We start from the raw sequence: 25,510 nt of genomic DNA on the forward strand, positions 1-25,510 counted from the left end.
ACACACCTGCCATAAGGTAACTAGTCTCTTTAGTTCAAAATACTCTTTCAAATGTATCAAACACTGAGGCACACTTCAACATTTAAACGTTATTCGCTACCTCAGTTGTCTAATTGCAACACCATCCTTCCTATCTCCTTTTAGCTCTTTGAAGTGGAATATTCTCGGCAAGCACTGGCCTCAGCTCCAGTGCCCATGAGTCTCATCCCGGTCACTTCTAGCTCCAGGTGGCCCTTGATCGCAGCGTGTGTAGCAATGAGGGCTTGCTCAAGTGAAGGAGGCACAGGCAACGAGAGGGGACAGAGTGCATATATTTAGATGTGTTTCTTTCTTCATTATCCTCATATGACATGGAAAGGGCTTGCACCTTGTACAAAGGTGGCCTCTTGCCCATCCGTTCTGTGGATTCTATCCGTACTTTTCTTTAATGCAGGAGAGTCCCATCCTCTGAGGTCACTCTGGTGTCTTCCTCTTTACAGCAGAGGAGCACAACGCTGTATTTATCTATTTCATAACATTTAGACCAGCTGAGCTTTCTGATCTTTTTTGATTGGATTACAGTGCATGTGTCTTCTGTGAAGTCTGCCATCTTTCCTAATGCCCAATTTTATAATGTCAACAAACTGTTAAACTAATCCTTGAACACCACTTTTTACCCCATCTCTTGATTAGTAATCGCCCTACATTGAGCCATGACCTACTGAAAGTATAATCTTTTCCAAGCAAGAAACCACAAACCATGTTAAGAATTTTTGGCTTAAATGAGTTAATCGATGCTTTATTCAAATCCTAACATCCATCTTCAAGCAGCCTGTGCCCTTGACTATTTTCTACCACCGTTCAATAGATCATGATTTCTCCATGACATTACACAGCAGAGCTATCCAGCACTGTTTCAGAATGCGCCGATCCATGCCTAAATCTAGGATGACCGCTGACTACACAAATGATTTCAATTTAGGTTCACGGCAGATAAATATCATAGGGGTATTCATTAACTATAATAAGATGTTGGTCCTTTGGGAACCACTGCAGACAATCCCGGAAATCTGACCTGGCTCCACGTCTTTTGAATGATAGATGCCAGTGAAAACATATACCATGGCCCCAGGTGGATCAAAACTGGTCAACTCTGGTGTGGTTCAAGTAAAGTACACTCTCTTTCTTGAAAATATGTGCCATTTTGTACCAAAGGGCAAAAAGATTTCTTGGGCATGATTTTAACAAAGCCCTGTTGGTTTGCATTAAATCTGTGATCTTTAGCAAAAGTAGTTCACGTGTATTTCCCCATAGGGCCTGTCCTATTAGTCATTACTAGCTTTCTCTTTGTGGCGGAGGAGCTAGAAGGCATCTTATTAACACAAGGTGTAGGAACGATGTGTAATGGAGCCTAGACATGTTTAGCTTGCCCACAGGCTACGCAAAAATTCTTCTCTGGTCTACAAGAGTTATTGGATTATCAGGCGACCACATCTTCGGCTGCTGCAAAGGACCCATCTGTCAAAGGAGCTGTTTGGGGACTGTAGCGAGACGTCTCCCAGGGCCCATTTTCACAGCCAGGACATGCACATGAGGAGTAACATACAGCGACCAGCCCCAGCTCCCATCCCAGCCTGAGTCTATAAAGAATGGTGCCCCTGACAAGCGGTTGCGTGGCAGTGCCTACTGTAATGATGGCCACAAGGTAGGGGGGACATAAATGTTAATGCTGAGCTGCTCAATAATTACGAGGCACACACCACAATCGCTAGTTGGGCCGGAAGTCACGTGCCACCTCCGCCCATTTATTTAGGCTCTCTGGCCACGCCTGGCCAGAGAGTGTTACATTGTGTGGTTGCCCTTCCGGGCTACCGTTCTCTTTTGGTCTAACAACTAGACCGTTACATCACATTAGTGTTCTTTCAGAATGTCAACATGCGAAATCTGCCAGTCTCTGACTCGGTCTGGGATTGGGTCTCAGGTTGTATCGGTGTTGCGTGTCCCGTTGACTTGTCACTGGGCTGGCTGCTGATGCGGCTTCCCTGGTGTTGTCTTGTCCACATTCTGTGGATGAAGTGGCAGGTTCGTGGCGTCTGTTTGGAATACCTTCTGTACGCGATGGCGAACTGTCATTGGTGGGGTAGTCATCACCGGGGGCACTGGGATGTTGCGGCACCACATTGTCTGGCTGTACTTGCTTACACCAGGATATATTTCGGGTGATGGTCTCCCCTCCTTTTGTAGCCATGACGGCTGAAGTTCCGTACGGTCCCCAGGCCTGGCTCGTACAGTGTACGAAATTTCCCTCCGTTGCGACGGTGGCGCACTAGGACAGTGCACCCTGGTGCTATGACTCGGGATCGTGCCCTCCTTTGGCGGATTCTTGGCTCCGGGTCGGTACTCTATTTCCATTTGGTAATGCTGTAGTCGGATTGCCCACCTTTCGATCCTTGGGGGCGGGTGCGGAGCGGTGCCTCTGAACAGAGGGAGCAATGGCTGGTGGTCGGTTACCATTTTGAACGGGTGTCCGCTAATGTAGAGAGGAAAGTGGTTACAAGCCCACTTGATGGCGAGTGCTTCCCGTTCGATTTGGGAGTAGCGAGCTTCAGTTGGTGTGAGCGATTTGCTTGCAAACGCTAGCGGTGCCCATTTTCCGGGTTCTGTCTCCTGGGCCAGGAGCGCTTCCAACCCTACGGGGCTGGGGTCCACTATCACCTCCGTCAGACGCGCAGTGTCGAAGTAAGCCATCGTGGTCTTGCTCAACAGAGTCGACTTTACTTTCTGGAACGCTTCGTCCTCCTGTTGTCCCCACTTCCACTCCACATCTTTCTTGGTCAGGGCTCTTAGCGGTTCAGCTATTGTTGCAAGGTTGGGTATGAATCGACTACAGTATGTGGCCATACCCATAAAACTCCGGACCTCTGATGCTGTGGTAGGAGCCGGCGCTTGCTGAATAGCTTGTGATTTCTTGGGATCTACTTGCACGCCATCTTGACTGAATACGTAGCCAAAGAATTCAATAGGTTTTTGAAAGAACTTACACTTGTCCCGGTGGAGTGTTACTCCATGGTCGACTAGGTGTCGTAGGGTGGCTTGGAGACGCCGGTGATGTTCTTCGAGTGTTGCAGAATGTATGAGAATGTCATCACTGACGTTGAGGACCCCTTGGAGTCCTGATAGCATTTCTCTGACCGCATTTTGGAATATCTCCGCTGCCGAAGAAATGCCAAAGTTCAACCTCTTATAGCGTTGTAGTCCTAAATGAGTTGAGAAAGTTGTGATGAACCTACTTTCTACCGCCAGCTTCAGCTGGTGATAGCTGGCGTTGAGGTCGAGTTTTGAAAACCACCTAGAGCCGTTGAGATCAGCTAGGATATCATCGACCGTTGGGGTGAGATGGCGTTCACTCTTGATTGCTTGATTTGGCATGCGCATGTCGATGCAGAGGCGGATCTTTCCGGGCTGCTTTGGTTTCTCCGCGATGACCATCGGCGACACCCATGGCATTGGTCCAGTGACCTTTTTAATCACTCCTTGCTGCTCTAGACTCAGCAGCTCTTGCTCGACGAGTGGCTGGAGGTGAAACGGTATACGACGGTGTCGTAAGGCAATTGGTTTCATGGCTTGGTCAATATGTAATTTCACCGGAGGCCTCTTCATGCACCCAAGGCCTTTAAAGAGTTGTGGGAACAGCTCCATGGTGTCATCATTCCGCAGTGTCTTGACTGAGTTGGCAAATGCTACCAGCCCTAAATCTTCGGCTGTGTGGCTGCTTACTAGGATTTCCGCCTCTCGGTCTATGACGTGGATATCGTGGTGACTTCGTGGGTGTCGGACTTGACCTGTACCTTCAACTTTCCTTTGAGAGGTAACGGCTTTTGGCTCCCGTACGTTTGGATCTTCACGTTTGACGGGGTTAGTGCTGGTCTTGGCTTCAGCTGTTTGTATTGTTGGCAGCCCATGACGTTTACTGACGCTCCCTTGTCAATGAGCGCTGTCACTGGTGTCCCTGCAATCTCAATGGCACATGTCAGCTGAGGTCTCCGCCTTCTCTTGAGATCACTTGCAAATGATATCAGGTACGCTTCCGCCTCGTCATCAGTGGATGAGTCTTCGAGATATTGCTTCCGACTGGCTGTTGCTTTCATCGCTTTAGAATTCTCTTCTTCCTCAAGTGAAAGATGTCGTACCGCTTTGGATGGAGGTCGTCTTCCGCGCGCTCCTCTGCTTGGGCTCCTCCCCGACAAACACTTGCATAGTGATTGGGGATGCCGCATTTTGAGCATGTCCCTCCTTGTGCGGGGCATACCTCTGGTTGGTGTTCCTCATTCCCACAGTAGCCACAGTGTGGCCCTCGCGAGCTCTTGGTTGACCATCGCCCTCAGGCGCCTCTGGATGATGTCCGTACGGCATCTGCTCTCTCCGTCTTGATTGTTACAGGTTTTTCTGCCTGTTGGGCAAGCGCCGCATCCATGACTGTTGCTCTAGCATCGGACAGTTGGGCGATCTTGCTAGGATAAGGATATCTTCTAGAGTGATTCCTGGCTGTCGCAGTATGAGAGTCCGAAGATGTTTGTTGCGGCATCCTTGGATTGCTTGTGCTCTCACCTCTTTATTCTGGTCATCATCCGTGCATGTACTGGCCAATTCCGGCAGGCGAGCGTGGAATGCGTCCATTGTTTCGCCTACCCTCTGACACGCTTGACGGAGCTTCAAACGCTCGTAGTCGGGGTTGAGTTGCGGGTCGAAGTGGCCATTTAGCGCCCTGACGGCGGCGTCATAATCCGTGGGAGGGCCTGTGTTCGGAAGGTGGGCAAACAGTTTGTATATTTCCTCCCCACCAAAATGGAGCAGTAGTGACCTCTTGACCTCGCCATCCGTTTCGCGAGTCGCCGTGGCAGGGTCAATCAGTTCGCTGAACGGGGGCAGCGCCGCAATCTGTGAGTGCTCTGATGTGGGCTGCGCCACTTGTGGAGCGGGGGCCGCATTCTGTTGGGCTGCGGCTGCGTTCCCTGGGTTTGACATGGTGGTGTCACAGGGGCGTCAGCAACGTGGTATTTGTTGGGAAGGCTAGCCTGAGTATGGCAAAGTGGCTGGATATGCTTTGCCCCTGGCAGTCAGACTTCCTCCTTCTGCCTTGAATGCTGGGGTACTGGGGCCTGTTCTCCTAGCTTGCAGCTGTCTCCCCCTCCAAAATGCAGCTAGACATGTGTGCTCACTTGTGTGCATAAGCTGGGAGATTGCAGGGCCAAGGCTGGATACACGATAGCTGCAGCATTGGGAGCATGCAGTACTGACCTTCCCCCAGCAGGTGGCGCCGCTCAGCTCCCTGACGGAGCAAACAGAAGACTCGTCAGGCTGGGAAACACTGTCTCCTGCAAGCGCGCGTGAGCTGAAACGATGAGGCAGTGACGGATCAGGCTCACGGGGCAGGCAGCCAGAACACCGGCAGGATGACGCCGCTGCAGGCCTCAGGCGGCGCGACCCACGCAGTGATTTACAGCTGCTGATGACTGGCGGCTGCAGGCTTCGGCGGGAGCGCGCCGGCTCCCGGAGACACAGTACCATGGGGAGACGTCGTGGAGGGTCGCAGCTAGGACCGGGGCACACGACGGGTGCACTGCGAGATTACAAACCAGATGGCGCCCACCCTTGTCGCCAGTGTAACGATGGCCACAAGGTAAGGGGGGGACATACATGTTAATGCTGAGCTGCTCAATAATTACGAGGCACACCCCACAATCGCTAGCTGGGCCGGAAGTCCCGTGTGACCTCCGCCCGTATATTTAAGCTCTCTGGCCACGCCTGGCCAGAGAGTGTTACATTGTGTGGTTGCCCTTCCAGGCTATCGTTCTCTTTCAGTCTAACAACTAGACCGTTACACCTACCAGGTGTTGCAGCTGACGGAGATCTCCTCTCCAGGTTGGTATTCGGCCTCATTGTGGAGACAGGGACAGGCCTCGGCCTGGATGCAGCCACCTTTGCCGTCGAGCACCATCCCCTCTGGGCAGACGCATCCGGACACGCAGTGGGTGCTGAACTGTAAAGTCAAGGAAGAAAAGGCTTTGTTAGCAGGGCCCAGGGCAGAGAAACAATAGAGCAGACTCCCGGTGCTGGAAGAGTCCACGATAAACGCATCACAGTCTGAAAACATTTCCCAGCCATTAGACAAGTCGTGGTTCCGGCACCGTGTCCTGAGCCTTGAGACCTTGGGCCATTGGACAGCAACATGGAGGGTCTTCCTCCATCCCCGTCCAACGTCTCCAACAAAAGAAAAGAACAGGCGGAGGCAAAATATTGTTTTAAATCAAACCATCCTCTCCATGTCTCCCCAAGCCCTCGCCCTGTGTTCCCCCCCGAACCTCCTTCAACCCACCCTACGAGACACTCACGCATTCCACGTCGAACGTCTGACAACTCTTCTGGCACTCGGAGCCCTTGGCGTTTGTAGAAACATTCGTGCAGTCGAAGTACACCATGGGGTCCTTGCATTCTGGAGGGGGCGACAAAATGAGAGGCGTGTGAGATATCGGCATGTCTCACTTCCGGAAATGATGCTTTCCCAATCCCCGCTTGTTCAAACAAGACGGGGGGTTTCTAAGGACACAATTTAGCCAAAGTCAGAACCCGATATGCAGAGGTGAAGCGATGGGGATTGACACAGGAGTGTCTCGGCCCCTCCTCTACTGGTCTGCTTGCCTAGCCTGGGAAATGAACCTTTTCTCCGCTGATGAATCTGTGACCATAGATGAGGAATTAATAAGCAAAGAAGTGAATACATTTTACTCAATGGGAGAGGAAAATAAACCCCAAAGACAGAACGAGAGAATATTATTGATGCTAGTGGTACAACATTGGGGATCAGAGAGTGTCAAAGGGCGACAAACACGGACTTGGATTGTAGTGTCCGCGGATTAGTTGTGAAGATTACCTAGCTCTTTTACTGCCACTCCCAAGCAGCTGACCTTCCCCTGTGAGCAGGTGCTGTGGAGAAGAAGGGAGAAAGACACCAAGGCGTTAGAAAAGTGTTCTACTTGTTCAGCTTTCTGTGAAATGTTTTTCCTTTTCTTTTTTTTGGGCGGTTCATTGCCACCTGGTGGCCAATGTCAGGAATTTCTTTCCGGAGGTCTCGTGCTTATCATTTACTGATTAAATTCACTGGTTGTTGTTTTAGCACCTGCGGGTGCTGAACAGAGTGGTTTTGTTTTTACGTTTTGCAGCATGGGGCACAGAAATCAATAATCATCTCACATGTTTATAAGACATCTTAAAATAAACAACTTCCTGATCGTTTTTATTTGCAGATAAAATGAATATGTGTGTTGTTCCATGTCCTGGAGCAGCCTGCGCTCTCTTTCATGTTTAGAAACTGGAAACGCACAAAAAGCACAACAGCTGGAGTCACAGAACTTGTGTAAAATAGTATTAGATGCCATGTATTTTCTCTGCAGGAGGCTGGGTGGCCGAGGCTGTCCTGCTGGATTTTCATAATGCATCCTTTGCTTATGCTCAGCCTCTAGAGCTAGCTGCCCACGCAGGATGCATGAATCTGCACAACTTCTTGTAGTGGACAGCTGCACTGCTGCAGAGCTATAGCTCAAGATGTGGCTGCGCGCGCAGGACGGTGTGTACCTTGCTACGAGATTTATGTAATGTGGTTATAAGCATTGAGTACGTACGTGTTGGTGAATCAAACAAAGGCATTACACCCGTTAATCCAAATATTGAGTATCACCTCTTCCCATCTAACCCGAAGTCCTACCTTTGCTGGACGGTTTTTTAACGGTACCCACAGGGACACAAGTCCTATACTGGGGGGACTTATCATATGCAGTTAAAAAATTACGACATAGCAAGTCACGTCACACGATGTAATGGCATGCCCTTATAATAAGCTTTACTTTAAACCTCAAGTGTCTTTCTTAAAGCAACAGCAACTTGACATGATCACAAAGCAAAAAAACAAAAAGAAATTTTTGGTTTTACGTTTTTTACAAATCACGTATTTTTCCACATATCAAAGGTGCCACTGAGCTTGGAAATGTCAATGATTTTAAACAGACAGGTGGAACTTGTAAATTGCATTTTTTAAACAGCTTTTAGTCACTTAACTAAATATGCTGGATGTATGTTTTTAATATTAAACTGGCTAAGAGTGCATGTTTATTTCCTGATTATGTTCTTAAGCTCGCCTCTCTCCAAAGCCCTACAGTGCTTTAAACTTGCAGTTTGTTAAGCAACACCTCTCATCATCGAAATAAGGGGAACGAGTCCCCCTTTCTAAAAGTAATGGGGGAACTCCACAACCCCGAGTCTACACCCGACGTCTGCCCTGGGCACCCAGCTGAGACTAGTTCTGCCCTAGACAGGAATGGCAGGACCCTTTTCCTGAACTCACCAGATAGCCTTGTTTTCGTGCACAACCTCCCCGGGTGCCATGGAGGAGCCCTGGTAGTAGCAGCCGCACTCTTCGACCTCCACACACTTGCCGCTCTCATCCAGGTACATGCCTTCTGGGCAGATACAGCCGTCGACAGGTAGTATCTTTACACCGCAGGAGTTGTCGGGCTCGCTGAGGGACCGGCAGGTGGCCTGGCACGTGTGCGCGGAGTATGTGTAGGTCTGTGTCGCAGGACAGTCTTCACTGTACTTGCCTTGGCAGAGGAGAGGTAAACAGGAGGTTACATTTCACAGCCCCAACGTTAAACCAGCGCACGTCAAGTATGGGAGTCAGAGTGCTGTGGCAACCACAATGCAGAGCATGTCTCTTTAAGAATCTGGCTAATTCATCATGGCCGCCGATACATATATATATATATATTTTTTTTATACTCTACTAGTGAGGTGTCATGTGTACCCAAGCTAGGACCCGAACAGTAGCAGTAAGTTTTATTTAGTTTCAGACCCTCCCCCACTCACCACATATCTCGCTCCTCCAGCCTTCTAGGAAGACCCCCTTGGCTGCGCATGCGCGCACGTAGGACGAGATGGCTGCGCACATGCAGTCCTCAGTCTTCTCACAGTTACAAGTGTCGAACATGCAGTTCTGAGAAGACAGAAACGCCGTCGCAGTTAGAATTAAACACATCAGGGTGTTTAAGCCCCACCTTATTTTTCACCATAATCAACTACTGCTTCGCTTATTTATTTATTTATTTATTTAATGCGTTTTTATATAGCTCGGACTTTACCCGAAGGTGTCAGAGCGCTTCACAATAGGAGCAGAAATGATACATAAGGAGAAAAATTACAAGTGACATGTTACAAAATCAAACGTTACGGTCCATGAGGCAATAGTGACATTAGTGCAAGTATCAGGAGCAAACAACATACAAGAGGTAGCAAACGATACGTTACAAAAGAAAGTGACGTGTGCAGGTTACAAGAGCATACAAAGTACACAGAGGTCAATAAATGGCAGACACTCAAAACACTAAAACAAAAGTTACGTTACATGAGGCAGTGGTGGCCGTTGTGCAAGTATCAAAAGCAACCCAAAATACAAGAGGTAGCAAACGATACGTTACAAAAGGAAAAGTGACGTCTGCATGTTATACAAGAGTGCAAAGTACAAGTTGAGGTATAATACTGCACTAAATGGCAGACACTCAACACACAAAAACACACTGGGAATGCACTTCTATAGGCACGGGTCTTTGGTTCGCCGATAATCACGGGTATGCATTGTTATAAGAAAACAAGACTATAAACTCACCACATTGCTCTAAAACCCTTGTGCCATGGCCTCTAATGTGATGACAATTGTCATTTAGAATGATTCAAAAGCTTTATGGGCTCAACACCAAGATTAGACACGTGACACGAGGAGTGAAAGTGACCGTCTGTACCACGTCCCAGCCTTACCTGCGTTCTAGTGTGCGCTAAACTCGCATGCCTGATGTGGGCTGCATGCTGGCAGTTCACCTGCGGAGAGTCCACGGCTTACGGTAGAATCTCTAATGTTTCCTATAAAAACCTCCCTCATTCGTTTTCTTGTTTGCTGCCAGTGTGTTTAGAAGGGACATGAACCAGCAGTGCCAACTGGTATTCGAATGCATATTTTGCCTTGGGAAGGACGTGTACTCATATTTATAAGCATGAAATTTGTACGACAAAACTAATCAACTCAAAAATGCCCTTTGAATGACTGAAAGTGATATGTCAAGCGCGAAGTTGTGTGGCATCAACTAAGGATGCTGGCGCTAGCAGAGGACAGCAGAGGCCAGCAACACATTGCGCCTATATGGACCTGAAAAGCTAGGGTTTGAGATCCCAACAAACTGTACGGTGAAGAGAAATGACTCTCAGCCATTGCACACCAGCTGAGAATGCCAACCTTGGTTTGACTCACCACGCTAGATCAACTCACCGTCTCGAAAGACGTTGGAGGCAGGAAAGCGTGGCAGGGTTCGAAAGGTCCCAATGGGTCTGACAGCATCTCGCAGTGGTGCTGAGCATACTCGGCTGCATATAGAAAGAAGGAAAAGAAGGAGTTATGCCCCAGAGGCACAGATATCAGGCAACAGTCACTACCAAGCCACGTCAGTTCAGGTGCGTATGGCTGACGGTCTTTGACACTGTGTGTGAAGATGGGGAGGTTGAGTGGAAGTCAATGAATAACCAGCACAGCTCAAGAGGTGACATGATACACACATAATAGCAGCATTTGAAAACCACTCAATGTTTACCTTCAGCTGTTAACATTGATAAAAAACAATTTTCTCTCACACTTGGCACACATGGTCAATGTCTATATTATAGCCTGGCACACAGAGTGAGGATGGTCAAGAAGTCACAAAGTCATGTGTAGAAAACTACACATACCGTTCTGTACACTGGAGGCACACGGATCCTCATGGATGTTTTTCACATTGGGACAGTCACTTTGTGTCTTCCAGTTGTTACCAAAAGAAGCGCCAGTGCCCTCCACCACTCCGCTCAAGGTTTTGAATTCATCGGCTTGATCTTTGTTGAAGTTTCCGCAGAGACCTTTTTGAGAAAGCAAGGCACATTTAAAGTGCAGTCACACAGGTGTTGAGAAGCGGTCAGTAGATGGGTGAATGAGCTTCATATCATGAGCAGAGGGAGACTTACCAGAGGTCTTCCCCTCGAAGTGTGGCTGCAGCCGGATCCGAACTTGCATAAAGGGCTTCACTTCGATCTCAACCTGGAGGCCAACATTTGTCTCCACAACAATAAAGGAGGAAGAGGGCTTGAACACGGTAACACCATCTGAGGGCACAGAATGCGACTGATCAGGAACGATAGAACACAGCCTTCACACCTTGCATGCAAGTCAAGAAAACAAAGAAAGTCAAGAGGAAGCCAGCAATCCAGAGATAGGTCTGAACTAGAAACTCACCTGAAACAACAGGCAGCTCTGCATGGACCATGTTCATGAGTACAGTGCAGTCTGGCCTGATGAAGAAAGTCTGTAGATTGGAAGAGCAGAACACAAATCAGACCAGCCATTCACCTTCTCTGGACTGATCTACACAACACCAAAGCACCATTTGCTCTAGTCGAAGGCAAGGGGGCTTCACGTGGCCCACTGCAAAAACTGGGAGTAGATTTATTTGGAGGGATTTGGCTCAACTGTCAAACATGATCCCATAGGACAAATGTCAACACTAAATGAGAGCGCCCTAGTATTTATTCAAGCAGAGAGCCAAACTCACCATCCGAGATACTCTCTGGCAACCAGATCTCCCTCTTTAAAGGGATTGGCACGTCCAAACTTAACTAACTTCCCAAACAGCTCAACCAAAAGCATTGTTGTGTCACATGAAAGGAGATATGGTCAGGGGATTTAGAAAACATCTCATTACTGTCCAAAACTCCTGTTGTTTCATGCAATAAGGCGCGGATGGTGGATTGCATTTCAAGAGTAGGAACGTCTCTAAACTTTTGGAGAAAGGCACATTGAACAAGGCACATCAAAATGATAGGTATGAGAGGTGTATGTTTACTACTGGGATCTATTCTGCATCATCCTAAATCCACCTCATTTATTCACTTAGTATTTATTAGCACCTCCCTTATCTTCCCTTGAATCTCTTGGACCGTCTTGTCACCTCTTTCCCAGCTATTACCTCCATAAACACACTGCAAGGCTCATATATGGGGTTCCTTCCCCACCAATGCAGCGATCTGAGTGTCACTGAAGGAACTACATGGATGGGCAACAAAACGACCAAGTGTCTAGAGCTTTGATGCGGCACAGATGGAAATTTTATCTAAATTGTATCATCTACAGGGTACTTAGACTGCATGCTAGCTCTGGGAAAGGTAGAAGAGAGAGAAAGAAAAGAGAGATAGAGAGAGAAAGAATAGGTGTTTCGGGTGTCTGTTGTTGTCTCATGCCGTACCATTAATCCATCTATGCATTACAATTTATTGATAACATGAATACATCTTTTAAATTCCCTCATGACCATTCAATACGCACCAATCTAGGATGCCCACCTTAACATTTACTACCCACTATATTGCGGAGCCACTGGAACTTTGGTGTTTTGAAAAAGGGGTAGGGACCTCTCCTCATATCATTTAAGGAAATCATTAGTGACATCTCTGTTGCTTTCTGAAGAGCATGGTGTGTCCTGCAATTAGTAACCAATTTGTTTTCACCCAGCATCTCATTAAAATTATGCTCACATCTCTGCCACTCACATCTCTCCTTCCACACTTATGACCTTTGCCAGTAAGATGTAGCCACATACCTTGTCTCCTCCGTTGAGGCTGATCGAGACACTTTTCATGCAGGTCTCACTCTCCGTCCTTCCACACATGCGCATCTCTGCCATGACACTGAATGAGTTACCAACGCTATCCTAGGAAAAAATGACAACCGGCGGCATTAATGACTTCCAGTGGTTGCAACTGGATAGACAGACAAATCAGTGGAGTCCCTGGTGCCAGAGCCACATGGACCACTAGGGTGACAGGTTCATAGCCACACAGCTCTTGGCCTGGAATGGCTATAATAGCATATCATCAGGAGATTGGACTTGAAATGTTTTTCTTTTCTGTGCTCGTGGGATGTCTGAGTTTATAATAGGGGTATTAAGGCTTGAAAGGTTTATATCAGTAGGGACTATAGTATGTAAATGTTTATATCAGTAATATTGAAGGCTTGTAAAACTTATAGTAGGACGATCCGTGTCCTGGCGGATTTATGATGCCAGGACCCATGGTCTCAAGGGTTTTTTATAGTACAATGAGAGGCTTGCAATGTTTACCTTACTAGGGTCACTAGTATGAATAGATTATAATGGTAGGAAGCCTGAAAATACAGGTATATGTGAACAGGATCATGGAAATGAACAATATAATGCAAATGCTCTTGTTGCTTTAGAATACAGTACAACGGGATCCCCATTCATCCCTCACACACAGCAGCATTACCGGAAATGTCTTTGTGAATTACCTTGGCCAGCACGTAGCCACAGTCGCCATGGAAGTTGTAAAGTTTCTCATCAAAGGTGCTGATGTGAGAGCCTCCATCGACTGAACACGTCCCAACGCAAGGTAGTTTCTCACATGCCCACGTCCCTCCAGCACAGGTGCTGCGCACAAAGAGTAGATTTACAAATCAGGACACATGATATGGCCCTGGACACCTCCACCTGGATACTTTTTGTCTAACTTGCACACTTTCATTTACTGCTGACCAAACCGAGCCCACTTTGACACCTTCCATCAAAAATACGCGTAATGGACCATGAAATGCAGATTGCCCAGACCTAATCTCAAAGACCATGTCTTTCTTTGAAAGTCATACTCTGCAACCTACCAAGATCTAACCTGCTCTGGCTCCTCTACTAATCCCACCAACCAACAGTTTGGACTCACATACCCCTCAACTAATGATCACACCAAACTCCTACTAATTTAATCTACCACAAAGAAACTGGACTAAATGCATGCAATGGTTTCCTTGAGAGTGCAATACTGATCTTCCCACTAATCAACTATAACCAATCACCACTGGATTGACCACTGACGTTGGGTTCAGGAGCCATGTGCTGCCCATTATGAAGTGCGCCAATGCTATATACATGCAATTGCAATATAATGCAATACAATTTGGATTTATTTGTACTTCGAATGCTAAAGTCGACAGTGAGAAATTGCTTTTCAGAAAAAAAGAGGAACAGTAACAAATATAGATGGGTGCCTCGGTGATGTAAGGTAAGTTTCAAATATCAAATCCAATAAGGTAGTGGTGTAAAAATGCTTTTGGGTGCAAATAGGTTTTTATTTTTCCAGATTATTCACGTGGTTTGCAGAGTTTTCACATTTCCTTTCTCACATACCCAAGAGCATGTTTTCCACGATTAATATCATTCATGTAATAATACAAGACTCAAAAGGTTTTTCATTTTACGCTCTCATCTCCAGCATTTTCGACTTGATCTCAAACCTTGTGTGGCTTTTCCAAGCGAACAAAGTTGCAAACCAGTGGACCAGACATAGCAAAAGTCACACATTTCCTAATCACATACAGGTAGCATCCTTCACACATCTTGTGTTGTTTTGTGAAAAAGTAAGCAGAGATCACAAGAAGAGCCTGTGCAACTTCCCTTAAACAAAGGAATGGAAGTGGGATTCAGCAGATGAGATGGGAGAGCGAGAAGAAGGGTGTGAGAAGCAGAGCAAAGAGACTGTGAAGGAACTTTGAGTGTTGCAGCATCAAATGATGACCACCATTGTATTAGAGAATGCGATAGAGAATCGAAAATCAGAGATGCCAGCAGATGAGATGAGAGGCTTTGTATGTGCAAAAGAGCGACAGTCAGAAACAAGGAAGCTTGATCAGAAAGGCTTCAGGAGCATGAGCCAGATCCAGTGAAAGGGAAACATTGGAAATCTAGGGGAAAACAAGGCTTAGCCGGTAACCCATTGCTCTTTCCAATTTAAAACCAGGGCCTGGGAGGCCAGCTTGCCGGTAGTCTTCCAACATCATGCAGGAGAAAGGAAAGGCAGGTTATTTACCATCTCTGACAGGCCGTCGTGTAATTGGAGCCCAGGGCATATGTCTTGCCATTGAAGATGCAAGGGCAGTCCTCCTGCTTCATGCAGCCGGAGTTGGTGATGTCATCGTACACAGTTCCTGATCGTAGACAAAAGATAAGACATGATGGACCCTACAGAGGAGTATGTCACGGCGCCAAGAGGATTCCTATCATGTCAAACCATGTCCCGTCTTTCTACTTAACTGGGCCTACAAAAGCCTCAAATTAAAGCTAGATGGGTATATATATATATATATATATATATATATATATATACATATATATATATATATATATATATATTTATTTATGTATATGTGTGTGTGTGTGCGTGCGTGCGTGGGTGTGTGTGTGTGTGTTTGTATACAGTACAAAGCGGTGAAGAGGAAGAAGCAGTATATCTTTGTTATACAACATTTTGATATTCTAATTCACCCAGTATATCCTCGCCACTCTCTCTTTTATTTGTATTCGGGTCATCTTGGTCATATCTCAATATCTCTGAAGTTGAAAATAGAAACATGTGGAGTGGATGCCCCAGCCCCGGGGTAGCTACACTGAAGTACAAACGACCATGAAGCAAGAACTAATATGTCCTCTGCAGTATCTGTATCTGCTCTCCCTGCTGCTTCTGGCCTTCGAGGCTTGTTTCGGATGTAGACAGAGGCCCTCTGGAGTGGGTCTCCTCAGCGGGGGGAGCTAGCGTTTGCGGGCTGGGATTGCTTAACAGGGTCACGGAAAACCCCGGTGTGCTGAACCCTAGAACTTCAGCTCATCAAGAGCACTAAAGCAGCATAAGGGCGAGAGGGCGGGGCTAAGCCCGGTGTAGCGCATCTCCACATACCCACACTTCTGTGGACCATCACCTACCTGCGGGGCAGAAACAGCCGGCGGAGCAGTGGTCATCGCAGAGCGCAGACTGCTCGTTGTTGCTGCAGGTGTCCACGCAGGGCAAGTCGCACTCCTCGTAGTCCATGTTGAAGGGGCATGTGATTTCTAGGAGGAGAACCACAACGAGATGTTAACTCTTTCATCCACGAGAACCGTGGCCAACTGCGCGAGGCTCACACCCTCCCCTGCTCCATGGTGCTGGCTCTGCAATCAAGCTCCTGTCACCCAACGGGATAATTTAATGCAATTGTATCACACAACACCTAAAACAGTGGTATTTAGGGGTTCTCTAAGCCCATGAAGATAAACTTGCTCGTCCTTCATTGAGAGGGCTGAAATGCTACCCTGGCAGAGCCCTTGTTATCCGCTGCTGACCCTGAGGAGTCACAATAAGCATCACAGTGCAAGGCACAGTGGCCCATCTAATTAGGAACATCTGGGATTTGTTAAGTTTGGGGTGTGAACTGGGAGACTGCTTGGTGTCTGAGCTCATGGAATCCCGCGGTGCTACATGTCAGGTATGTGCGCTGCTCTTTTCTGGTTATCTTACGTGGAAAGAGCGGTACTAGAAGACAGTTTGGTCCTCTCTTGCTTTGGAACATATAAACCATCATACAAACTTAACAATCACTGGACTGGAATACTAAATACCTTATTGCTGAGCATGCTCAGTATCCATATCAGCATGAGTAAATCCAACGAGGGTCCCTGGATGATATCAAATCATATACACACCATGCCAGGCCCAGTGGCACCTGTGGGGTGTAAGGGATGAATATAGCAGGTAGCCGGGGCTGGTCCCCAGCTCCATTTGGTCTATCCCCCTTCGGCCCCATCACTGATGCTGCCAGATTTGCTGACATTCGATACATTAAAAAAAAGGTACGGTACTTTTGCACACACAATTTGTCAAACACACAGTTTGCCCAACTAGCCCACATTTGCTTAAAATGATTAGATACGACTTTGTTTGCACCTGTGCTTCTTTATGTCTAGATGTATACACATCTATACAAACGATATAATATTCAGTGCTAGATTTAAACAATTTAAGGAAACATGCACATATATATATGCATATTTATAAATATATATATATATATATACATATGATTTGCTATCACTGATTTGATTCACATATATACTTTCGGTGCACTTTTTACTGATTAATCTGAGTTAAAAAATTGCTGGCCCACTTGGGCAGAACTGACATTTTGAGTTTAAAATGCTTATTCCTTGATCGCTCATGCTAAAATAATTTACACTGAGTCTTCCAATTATAATTATGAGATAATATCTCATATGTGAAATGCTCTGGTAAACATTTAATTCCTTACGCCCATATGAAAAGACAGGGCTATTGGTAGAGATGCATTTATTTTATGCTGTTGCTTTAAAATTATGCGAACAATTTGAGCACCTTGATGAGCTCCCCTTGTTTGCACTTGCAACTGTTGCACAATAATGTTTTGAAACATCTGTTTTCCTAGCTCTGAGAAACCCATGTATACGGAGAATCTGTTTTCACTGTTTATTATTTGGGTGTCACATGACTATGTTAAATGAAGTTGTCTTACACAACGCTCTTACTCGTGAACAAGGAGGTGTTCTCCGAAACGCGTAGAGTGACAAGACCGTTGAAATAAAAGCACGCTGAGATGAAGTTTTGTGGCCATGGCATCGTTCTTGTGAAAACGTGGTAACGATTGTTTCTGGATATTGGGAGTCGCTTTCCCGCCGTGGCCCGCCATTGCAAGTGGCTTGGGTTTTCTAAGCGAAACTTAATGAGGTGGATCTAAATTTGGATTAACCCCTGCCCGCCCTTAACCGGCACATGAACACTACATGCATAGCTCCGAAAGGTGAAGGCTAGCGCGGAAGTGATTCCCGAAGTGACGGGGAGTTGTGGAACCGCTAAGAAGCCGCCATTGGTGAGTGAGCAGTGCATGGTTCTCTATTTTTCAACAACCGCTGTTTGTCGATGCGCAAACAAAGGGCAAGTGGATACAAAGGACGAAGGTAAGCACTCGGTCCTTTGTTTCATCTCAGCGAGGGCGCTCAAATCGCGCCAAAACGAATCTTTAAAATCAACAATGGCCATGTCGAGAAATGAGAAAAGGAATGAGGCAGCGAGTAAAATGTTTGACAGACAGTCGGGTCTGCTGTCCGATGAGCAATCTGTAACCAACGACACAGGTGACAATGTAACTACAAACAAAAAAGGACTTTGGAACAAATTGTGGAAATTGCTTAAGCTCGAACAAAACAAATGGTGGGAAGCCACAACGCTTCGTAAATATGTAGAAGCGGGACGTATACCAAGAGGTCTGAGGATTTTCATTACGCCCACCTTTAATGACCCGGATCCTGATTTAGTGGATGAATGGGCGACTAATAGCCATCAATGTTCCACGGTGATGTTACAGTTGTTAATTAAGTACGCAGAAAAAGAATGTGCGAGAATCACAACTGAAATTGATGAAATCACAACCAAACTTAAATTGATTTGTGAAAAAGAGGAATTCGAGAATGATATGAGTAAAATGGAACAGAAGCTTGACAAAATTGAAAATGAAATAAAAGAGAAAAAACTAAGGAAATACTTGCGGGATCAGGTGAATTATGAAAGAGGGCAAGTAATAACATTTGCCAAGAGATATGACCACCTACGCAGTATCCCTAACATTAAAGAAGTCACGCATGATGTAACCCCGAATGTCTGTGAATTCTCGATCGACGATCCACAAATAGCTACAACAAGCATAGCAAGTACCACAGAGATGACGAAGAGCCCAACTAAACTAGGACCAAAAGAACTAATTTTAAAAGAATTTTCCATGATGGCCCAAGGAAGAATGGCAATACAGAGCAAAGTAAATGCCAGCGGGTCAAGAGGTCGTGGAAGAAGAGGCAGAGGAGACGCAAGATCAAGCGGCTCATTACGGGAGAAAATCACAAGTCCAGTGGGAACCAGAACAAGGGGACAAAAGAAACAACAAAAATGAGAGACATTAAAACTGTGGTGAATTTATCGACAGGTGAACTCAGTGATACAGAAATTGAGGTATTAGCTTTTGGTCTCTCATTTTGCCCCTCAGCTAATTTTGACTATACACAGAGCAGAATAGATCTGTTTCAATATACTCGTAAACTTAAATTGAAAAAATGGTTTGCAACTAAAGTAAAAGAGCCTGTTGTAAATAATGCTGAAATGTTGAGCAAAATACAAATTGAAGATATCAATATGCTCCATATGTTGCATGATCTAGCTGGGGATCTAGAGACTAATCAAGATCCCAACCTCAATTTGATTAATGAGAACATTAGATTAGACCTCAATCACGATGGTGGCCTAAGACCTAAATCAATGTTTTTACCCCAAATAACCAATGAAACTATTGATATGTTTGAAAAAGGAGTGGTCAAAGAGTTTGTGAAACTATCTAAGAAAAGAAATTGTGCTAAAAATAATCTAACCAGATCACAGAAAGATGCAATATTGATGCTTAAAAATGACACCAATATAGTGATAAAAAAATCCGACAAAGGGGGTAATGTGGTAGTATTATCAAGAGAAGCATACCTAAGGGAAGGATTGAATCAGGTACAAGATGTGACTAGATATGAAAAAAGTAGTAAAATCAAATTTGATGCAGCCAATAAAAGTCACCAGGACAATTTGAATGAGTGGAAAGATCGAGGTTTATTGGAACAAGAGGAGTTTAATTTTCTCAAATGCAAGCACCCCAAAATACCTGCTCTCTACCTTTTACCCAAACTGCATAAAGATAAAATAAATCCCCCCGGAAGACCAATCGTATCCTCCAGGGGTAGATGTTTGGAGAATACTTCTAGGTACGTCGACCATTATCTACAACCTCTGGTACAATCTCTTCCATCTTACCTAAAAGATTCAGGACATTTTCTACAGAAGCTTGAGACAATCAATTGGCAGCCAGGCTGGTTACTTATGAGCTTGGACGTCAATAGTTTATACACCAGCATCCCCCATGATCTAGGTATCCAAGCTTGTAGGTACTTTTTAAGACACAGGTCACTGTCATTGCTATTTCACACTGAAATGATATTAGATATGATTTTAACTTGTTTGACACAAAATTTCTTTCTCTTTGATGGCCAAATTTACCGTCAAACCCTGGGGACTGCGATGGGTACTTGCTTCGCCCCCAGCTTTGCAGGTTTGTACCTGGGCTGGTGGGAGGAGCAAGTAGTCAGCAACATGGACCAGTACAACACCAATGTGAAAAGCTGGATGAGATATATAGACAACATTTTTTGCGTCTGGGGAGGTAGCATTGAAGAAGCCAGTAAGTTTGTTGAGTCACTCAATGAGAATACTCTAAACCTTACTTTCACTAGTCATATCAATGCTGAAAGTATTGCATTTTTGGATCAAAATGTCAAAATTGACAACAACAAACTTTCCACTGCACTCTTTAGAAAAGTGACTGCAGGAAATAGTTTGCTACACGCTGATAGCTGTCATCCGAGAAGTTTGATCAACAGTATCCCTCTTGGAGAGCTTCTTAGAGCAAAACGTAACTGCAGCACAACTAATGAGTATGAAAAAGAAAAGTTGGTTATGTGTGAACGTTTTAAAATAGGAGGTTATAGCAAAACTTGCTTCAATGAGGCATGCAATGAAGTTGATAAACGAGAAAGAAATGAGCTATTCAATAATAAACCTGAACAGAAAACACAAACCAATGAACAGACCACTAATGTACGATTCATTACGACTTTCCATACTAGATCTTTTGAGGTCAAAACTGTACTTAAAAAATACTGGGAAATTTTGAAACTTGACAAAGATCTAGTCAAATGTATAGAAGAGTATCCTCAAATCACTTATCGCAAATCCAAGTCCCTTAAAGATAGTGTTTGTAGAACTTTGATGACTACCAATGCTAAAACAAGCACAATACAGGGGTTTTACACTTGTGGGAAGTGTAAAGCCTGTAAATACAGCACTAACTGTAAAGAAGTCAGACTGTCGCACCAAATGAAACCCTTTAAAATCTTGAGACATTACACATGCAATACTGAGTATGTCTTTTATGCCCTCAGATGTCCCTTTGACTAATACTATATAGGGAGTACTATACACAAGGCAAAAAAACGTGTACTGGAACATCTGAGGGCTATCAAAAACAACGACACGCAATATCCTATTGCTAGACATTTCACGGCCTGCCATAATCAGAACAATTCTAAACTGTCCTTCTGTGTTCTTGACAATATCCCCGTGAGAGAGAGAGGGGGTGATAGATTTCAAGAACTTAGACGACTTGAGTCCAGAATGATTATAAAATATCATACAATGCAACCAGCAGGGCATAATGGTGATGAAGGGTTATCAGTTAATTTGGGTTAGTCATTAGATTTATGTTCTGTATTGCAATTCTGATCAACATAGAACTCCACTGTCCATAGACTAGACGATTAATTGTTTTTAATTGTTTTTAACGCTCATTCCCTTTTACTTGAAATTTAGCAAATGTAAACAACAAAAAAAACTTTCTCTTAATAATCGCACCTTATTTTGATTATGTTTCACAGGTCTCTAATGTGGTTCAAACAGAGAGTGGGATACGACCTGATTGATTCTTGTTAAGTGCATAGAGTGTGGATACGAATGAGGAAGAGAAGAAATTTACTGAGTGAGGAAGTTACGGTTTTTTGACTATTCCAGCACATATTTTCTTTTGAAACTTTTTGTTGCACCGTAGACAAGATAATATTGATTTGTATGCCCACTGGGGCGTGATTTGCTATCACTGATTTGATTCAAATATATACTTTTGGTGCACTTTTTACTGATTATTCTGAGTTAAAAAATTGCTGGCCCACTTGGGCAGAACTGACATTTTGAGTTTAAAATGCTTATTCCTTGATCGCTCATGCTAAAATAATTTACACTGAGTCTTCCAATTATAATTATGAGATAATATCTCATATGTGAAATGCTCTGGTAAACGTTTAATTCCTTACGCCCATATGAAAAGACAGGGCTATTGGTAGAGATGCATTTAATTTTATGCTGTTGCTTTAAAATTATACGAACAATTTGAGCACCTTGATGAGCTCCCCCTTGTTTGCACTTGCAACTGTTGCACAATAATGTTTTGAAACGTCTGTTTTCCTAGCTCTGAGAAACCCATGTATACGGAGAATCTGTTTTCACTGTTTATTATTTGGGTGTCACATGACTATGTTAAATGAAGTTGTCTTACACAACGCTCTTACTCGTGAACAAGGAGGTGTTCTCCGAAACGCGTAGAGTGACAAGACCGTTGAAATAAAAGCACGCTGAGATGAAGTTTTGTGGCCATGGCATCGTTCTTGTGAAAACGTGGTAACGATTGTTTCTGGATATTGGGAGTCGCTTTCCCGCCGTGGCCCGCCATTGCAAGTGGCTTGGGTTTTCTAAGCGAAACTTAATGAGGTGGATGTATACATATATATATGTATGTTTGAATTTGTTCTCACCACTAAGTCTCAATTCAGTAAAGAACAAGCGGCACCGCAAGGCTAGACTTTCTAAACATTTATTGTTTCACCATTAGTACAAAATTACAGGGACAGTCGACGCGGGCAATAAAAACATTTAAGCAGCAGTCTGTGGTCCGTCTCCGTCTTTACAGAGAAAGCTGAGGAGTGATGGAGTATACGTATATATAATATATATATATATATATATACATATATATATATATATATATATATATATATATATATATATATATATATATATAATCTACTGGCGGTCGCCAGTAGATAGTTATAGTTAGGACCGTGTTTCCATAGGAAATCTGAAAATTCTATTTTTTATAACTTTGGCGCCGGTTGACGAATCCTCGGGAAATTTTCAAAACTAATGGGGCGCTCCGCTCAGCTCCTACCCTGAAAGTCTCGGGGTGATTTGTCAAGCGGGGGCTGAGAAAAAAGGGGGGTCCCAAAAGGTGTTTTCCCCATGCATTTTCCCATAGGACCTTTAGTCGAAGGTACAGCCCGAACGGCTGAACAGAATTACTTGAAATTTGGCAAAGAGGTAGTCCTCAGGTCAGGCATGTGCCTTTTGCATATATGGTGTCAATCTGTTCAGTAGTTCCTGAGAAAATTGCATTTAAAAGTACATAAATATCTATAAGCGCGCACCCTAACGTGCGCGAGCGCAATTCTGATTGGTGGTTACATGTCAGTCAACATTCGAATCGGTCGAAATCAGGAAGTGTCGGCCGCCATTTTGTGTGTTTGGTGTGTGACAGTGAAAAAGAAAGGTGGAGAACGTGAAAAGGGGGCAGGGTAGAGAGTTCCTGACCCCCTAGCCTTTGTCAGGGGGTCTCTGAAGGACCCCGAAGGGTGAAAAAAACATTTTATTTTTTTTTCAAAAATTCGCGGGGTGCGCGCACGGTGAAAAACCTTAAAAAAAAAAACATTTTAAACGAGCCATTCCATATTACAGGATACAGTCAATCTATAACTATATACATAGGTAGTTTATTGTAAAATAAATATATAAAAAATATAATAATACATACATAACTTAGCGTTTAAAAAACCTTACAAATTCACAAAAAAAGACATAGGTTTCACACACGTTATAGTTAGGAATTAGCATTTAAAAAACCTTGCAAATTCACTTAAAAAACCATAGGTTTCACACATGTTATAGTTAGCTGGACATTTCACTCATAAAAAAACCAATGAAATTCCCCCGTTATAGTTAGTTCAGATAACTATAACTTGCGCGACCGCCACTCTATCACAAGGATGATGTCATCAGTGATGTCATGAGTGATGCCACTGACCATGTCATGAGTGATGTAATATGTGACGTCATGAGCAGTGGATTGCGGGCGCGCGAGTTATAGTTATCTGAACTAACTATAACGGGGGAATTTCATTGGTTTTTTACGAGTGAAATGTCCAGCTAACTATAACATGTGTGAAACCTATGGTTTTTTAAGTGTATATATATATATATATATATATATATATATATATATATATATATATATATATATATATATATATATATATATATATATATATATATACATATATACGTAACTGTGCATCAAACCTGGAAGTCAACTGTGGAAATCAGGACGTGTGTGTGTGCTCACACAGTCTTTAAGTCTTTAAGTTAGCACTTTGTAAGTGGCCCCACCAATTTCATCTGTGGCCCAGTTTTTGCCCTGCCCAAAAAAACACTTCTAGAGACACATCTGATCAGGCCCTAGTGACCTCTTGCAGGACGCTATCGTATGCATCCTGCCTGTCTCTGACTCAGCTCAGTAGTCTTAGATGTGCTACAAGACTATGTTTATATCTCAATCCAATATAGAAAAGGTTCGCTATACCAGGCCTAATCATCTACGTCATTCTACATTACATTGCTTCATTGATCTACAACGTGATGCTGACTCCCTTGCCAAAACATTATCTGGGGAGACAGAGGCCAGGCGCTTCTCCTCAGCTGGCTGGACAATTACATGCCTACTGCCTGCTTGCTAACAGCAAGGCCCATCCAGGAGAGCCACCTACTTCTCTGTGGGACACTCATGTTCAACCATCTACGGGCCCAGGAGGAGTCTAGTTGTATGCAGAGAAATATTGCACTCCTAACCTGAACATTTTACTCTTACCAGTGTCTTTCAGGTCAGTCCTTTCACAAAGGAAATATCCACTAATGCAACCCTAAAGCGCCTTATGTGAGAGCCTTTTGGTGCTATTTAGACCCAGGGCTGTTGAAACAGTGTTTCATCTCAGGAGGTCAGAGAGCCTGAATAAGCCACTGCTCCAGGTGCTCTTAGGGGGATAGGCAAGCCGTTCCATGAAAGCATGAGGTTACAGATTCGGAAATACCTTGGTCAGTAAACACTTACGGCATAGATCTGGTTTCCTCCAGTTCAAAGGCTTGCTGCCAGTATGGGAGCACTGCCGGGAATACTCGGCGAAGGTGTTGCACAGGCAGAAGGACTGCGACTCGTTATTGCAGCGGCACAGGTCCTGTGCACAAGCCTCAACGTATGGTTGGACATGGATGGCAGCGTTGCAGTCAGCGAAGGCACTGGAAGTCAGGATGGATTCACAATACTCGACCTGCTGAGGCAAAATGGAGTAGAAATTGTGAAACAGCATGGATAGTGTTGACACCTCCTCATGCGTCTGGAGCACACTGATAAACTGCAGCTCTTTTACTGTACTTCTAAATGAGGCAGGATGTGAAAGCAGCAGGCATGCTCGTCATTGGCCTCTGGATTGGAACATGTAAGTAGCACCGTGAGGCAAAATGCATTCTACGCCAAGATCCAGTATGTGCAGAGCCCATCTCCAAGTCTGACTGTGTGAACGATGAACTCTTTAGTCTGTAGGCTTGGAAACCGGACATGGATTCCGAGTCAGTCCTCAAAACATGACATTGTGTTGGAGATGGCCTCTAGGATGTGCCGTATTGGTTCAGCCTGGATAACTTACGTTCTGATTTAGATCTTTGAAAATATGTCACTCCGTCACAACGGTGATGGATATCCCGTCTGCCAAAATATGAATTCCATTATATCCAATGTCACCGTAGTGACAGAGTACCCCATCCG

General features: G+C 44.7%; 1 protein-coding gene across 2 annotated transcripts in view; it reads right to left on the reverse strand.

The window, feature by feature from the left end:
• Positions 1-25,510, reverse strand: part of LOC146860929 (uncharacterized) — an 80,159-nt gene that overhangs the window by 38,646 nt on the left and 16,003 nt on the right. Inside the window, exons 8-21 of one of the 2 annotated variants that reach the window (XM_085644909.1) lie at positions 24,800-25,016; positions 15,867-15,992; positions 14,977-15,094; positions 13,409-13,547; positions 12,702-12,812; positions 11,342-11,411; positions 11,074-11,211; positions 10,804-10,968; positions 10,349-10,443; positions 8,899-9,025; positions 8,378-8,633; positions 6,911-6,963; positions 6,372-6,472; positions 5,868-6,019 (exon numbers count right to left, since the gene is read on the reverse strand). In XM_085644909.1, coding sequence (XP_085501035.1) covers positions 5,868-6,019; positions 6,372-6,472; positions 6,911-6,963; positions 8,378-8,633; positions 8,899-9,025; positions 10,349-10,443; positions 10,804-10,968; positions 11,074-11,211; positions 11,342-11,411; positions 12,702-12,812; positions 13,409-13,547; positions 14,977-15,094; positions 15,867-15,992; positions 24,800-25,016 — 1,868 coding nt within the window. Of the gene's footprint in view, positions 1-5,867; positions 6,020-6,371; positions 6,473-6,910; positions 6,964-8,377; positions 8,634-8,898; positions 9,026-10,348; positions 10,444-10,803; positions 10,969-11,073; positions 11,212-11,341; positions 11,412-12,701; positions 12,813-13,408; positions 13,548-14,976; positions 15,095-15,866; positions 15,993-24,799; positions 25,020-25,510 lie in introns of both variants that reach the window. The other variant, XM_085644908.1, reaches the window with a different exon arrangement.

The sequence above is a fragment of the Triturus cristatus genome, chromosome 3_1, assembly GCF_964204655.1.
Source record: "Triturus cristatus chromosome 3_1, aTriCri1.1, whole genome shotgun sequence".
Classification (NCBI taxonomy): domain Eukaryota; kingdom Metazoa; phylum Chordata; class Amphibia; order Caudata; family Salamandridae; genus Triturus; species Triturus cristatus.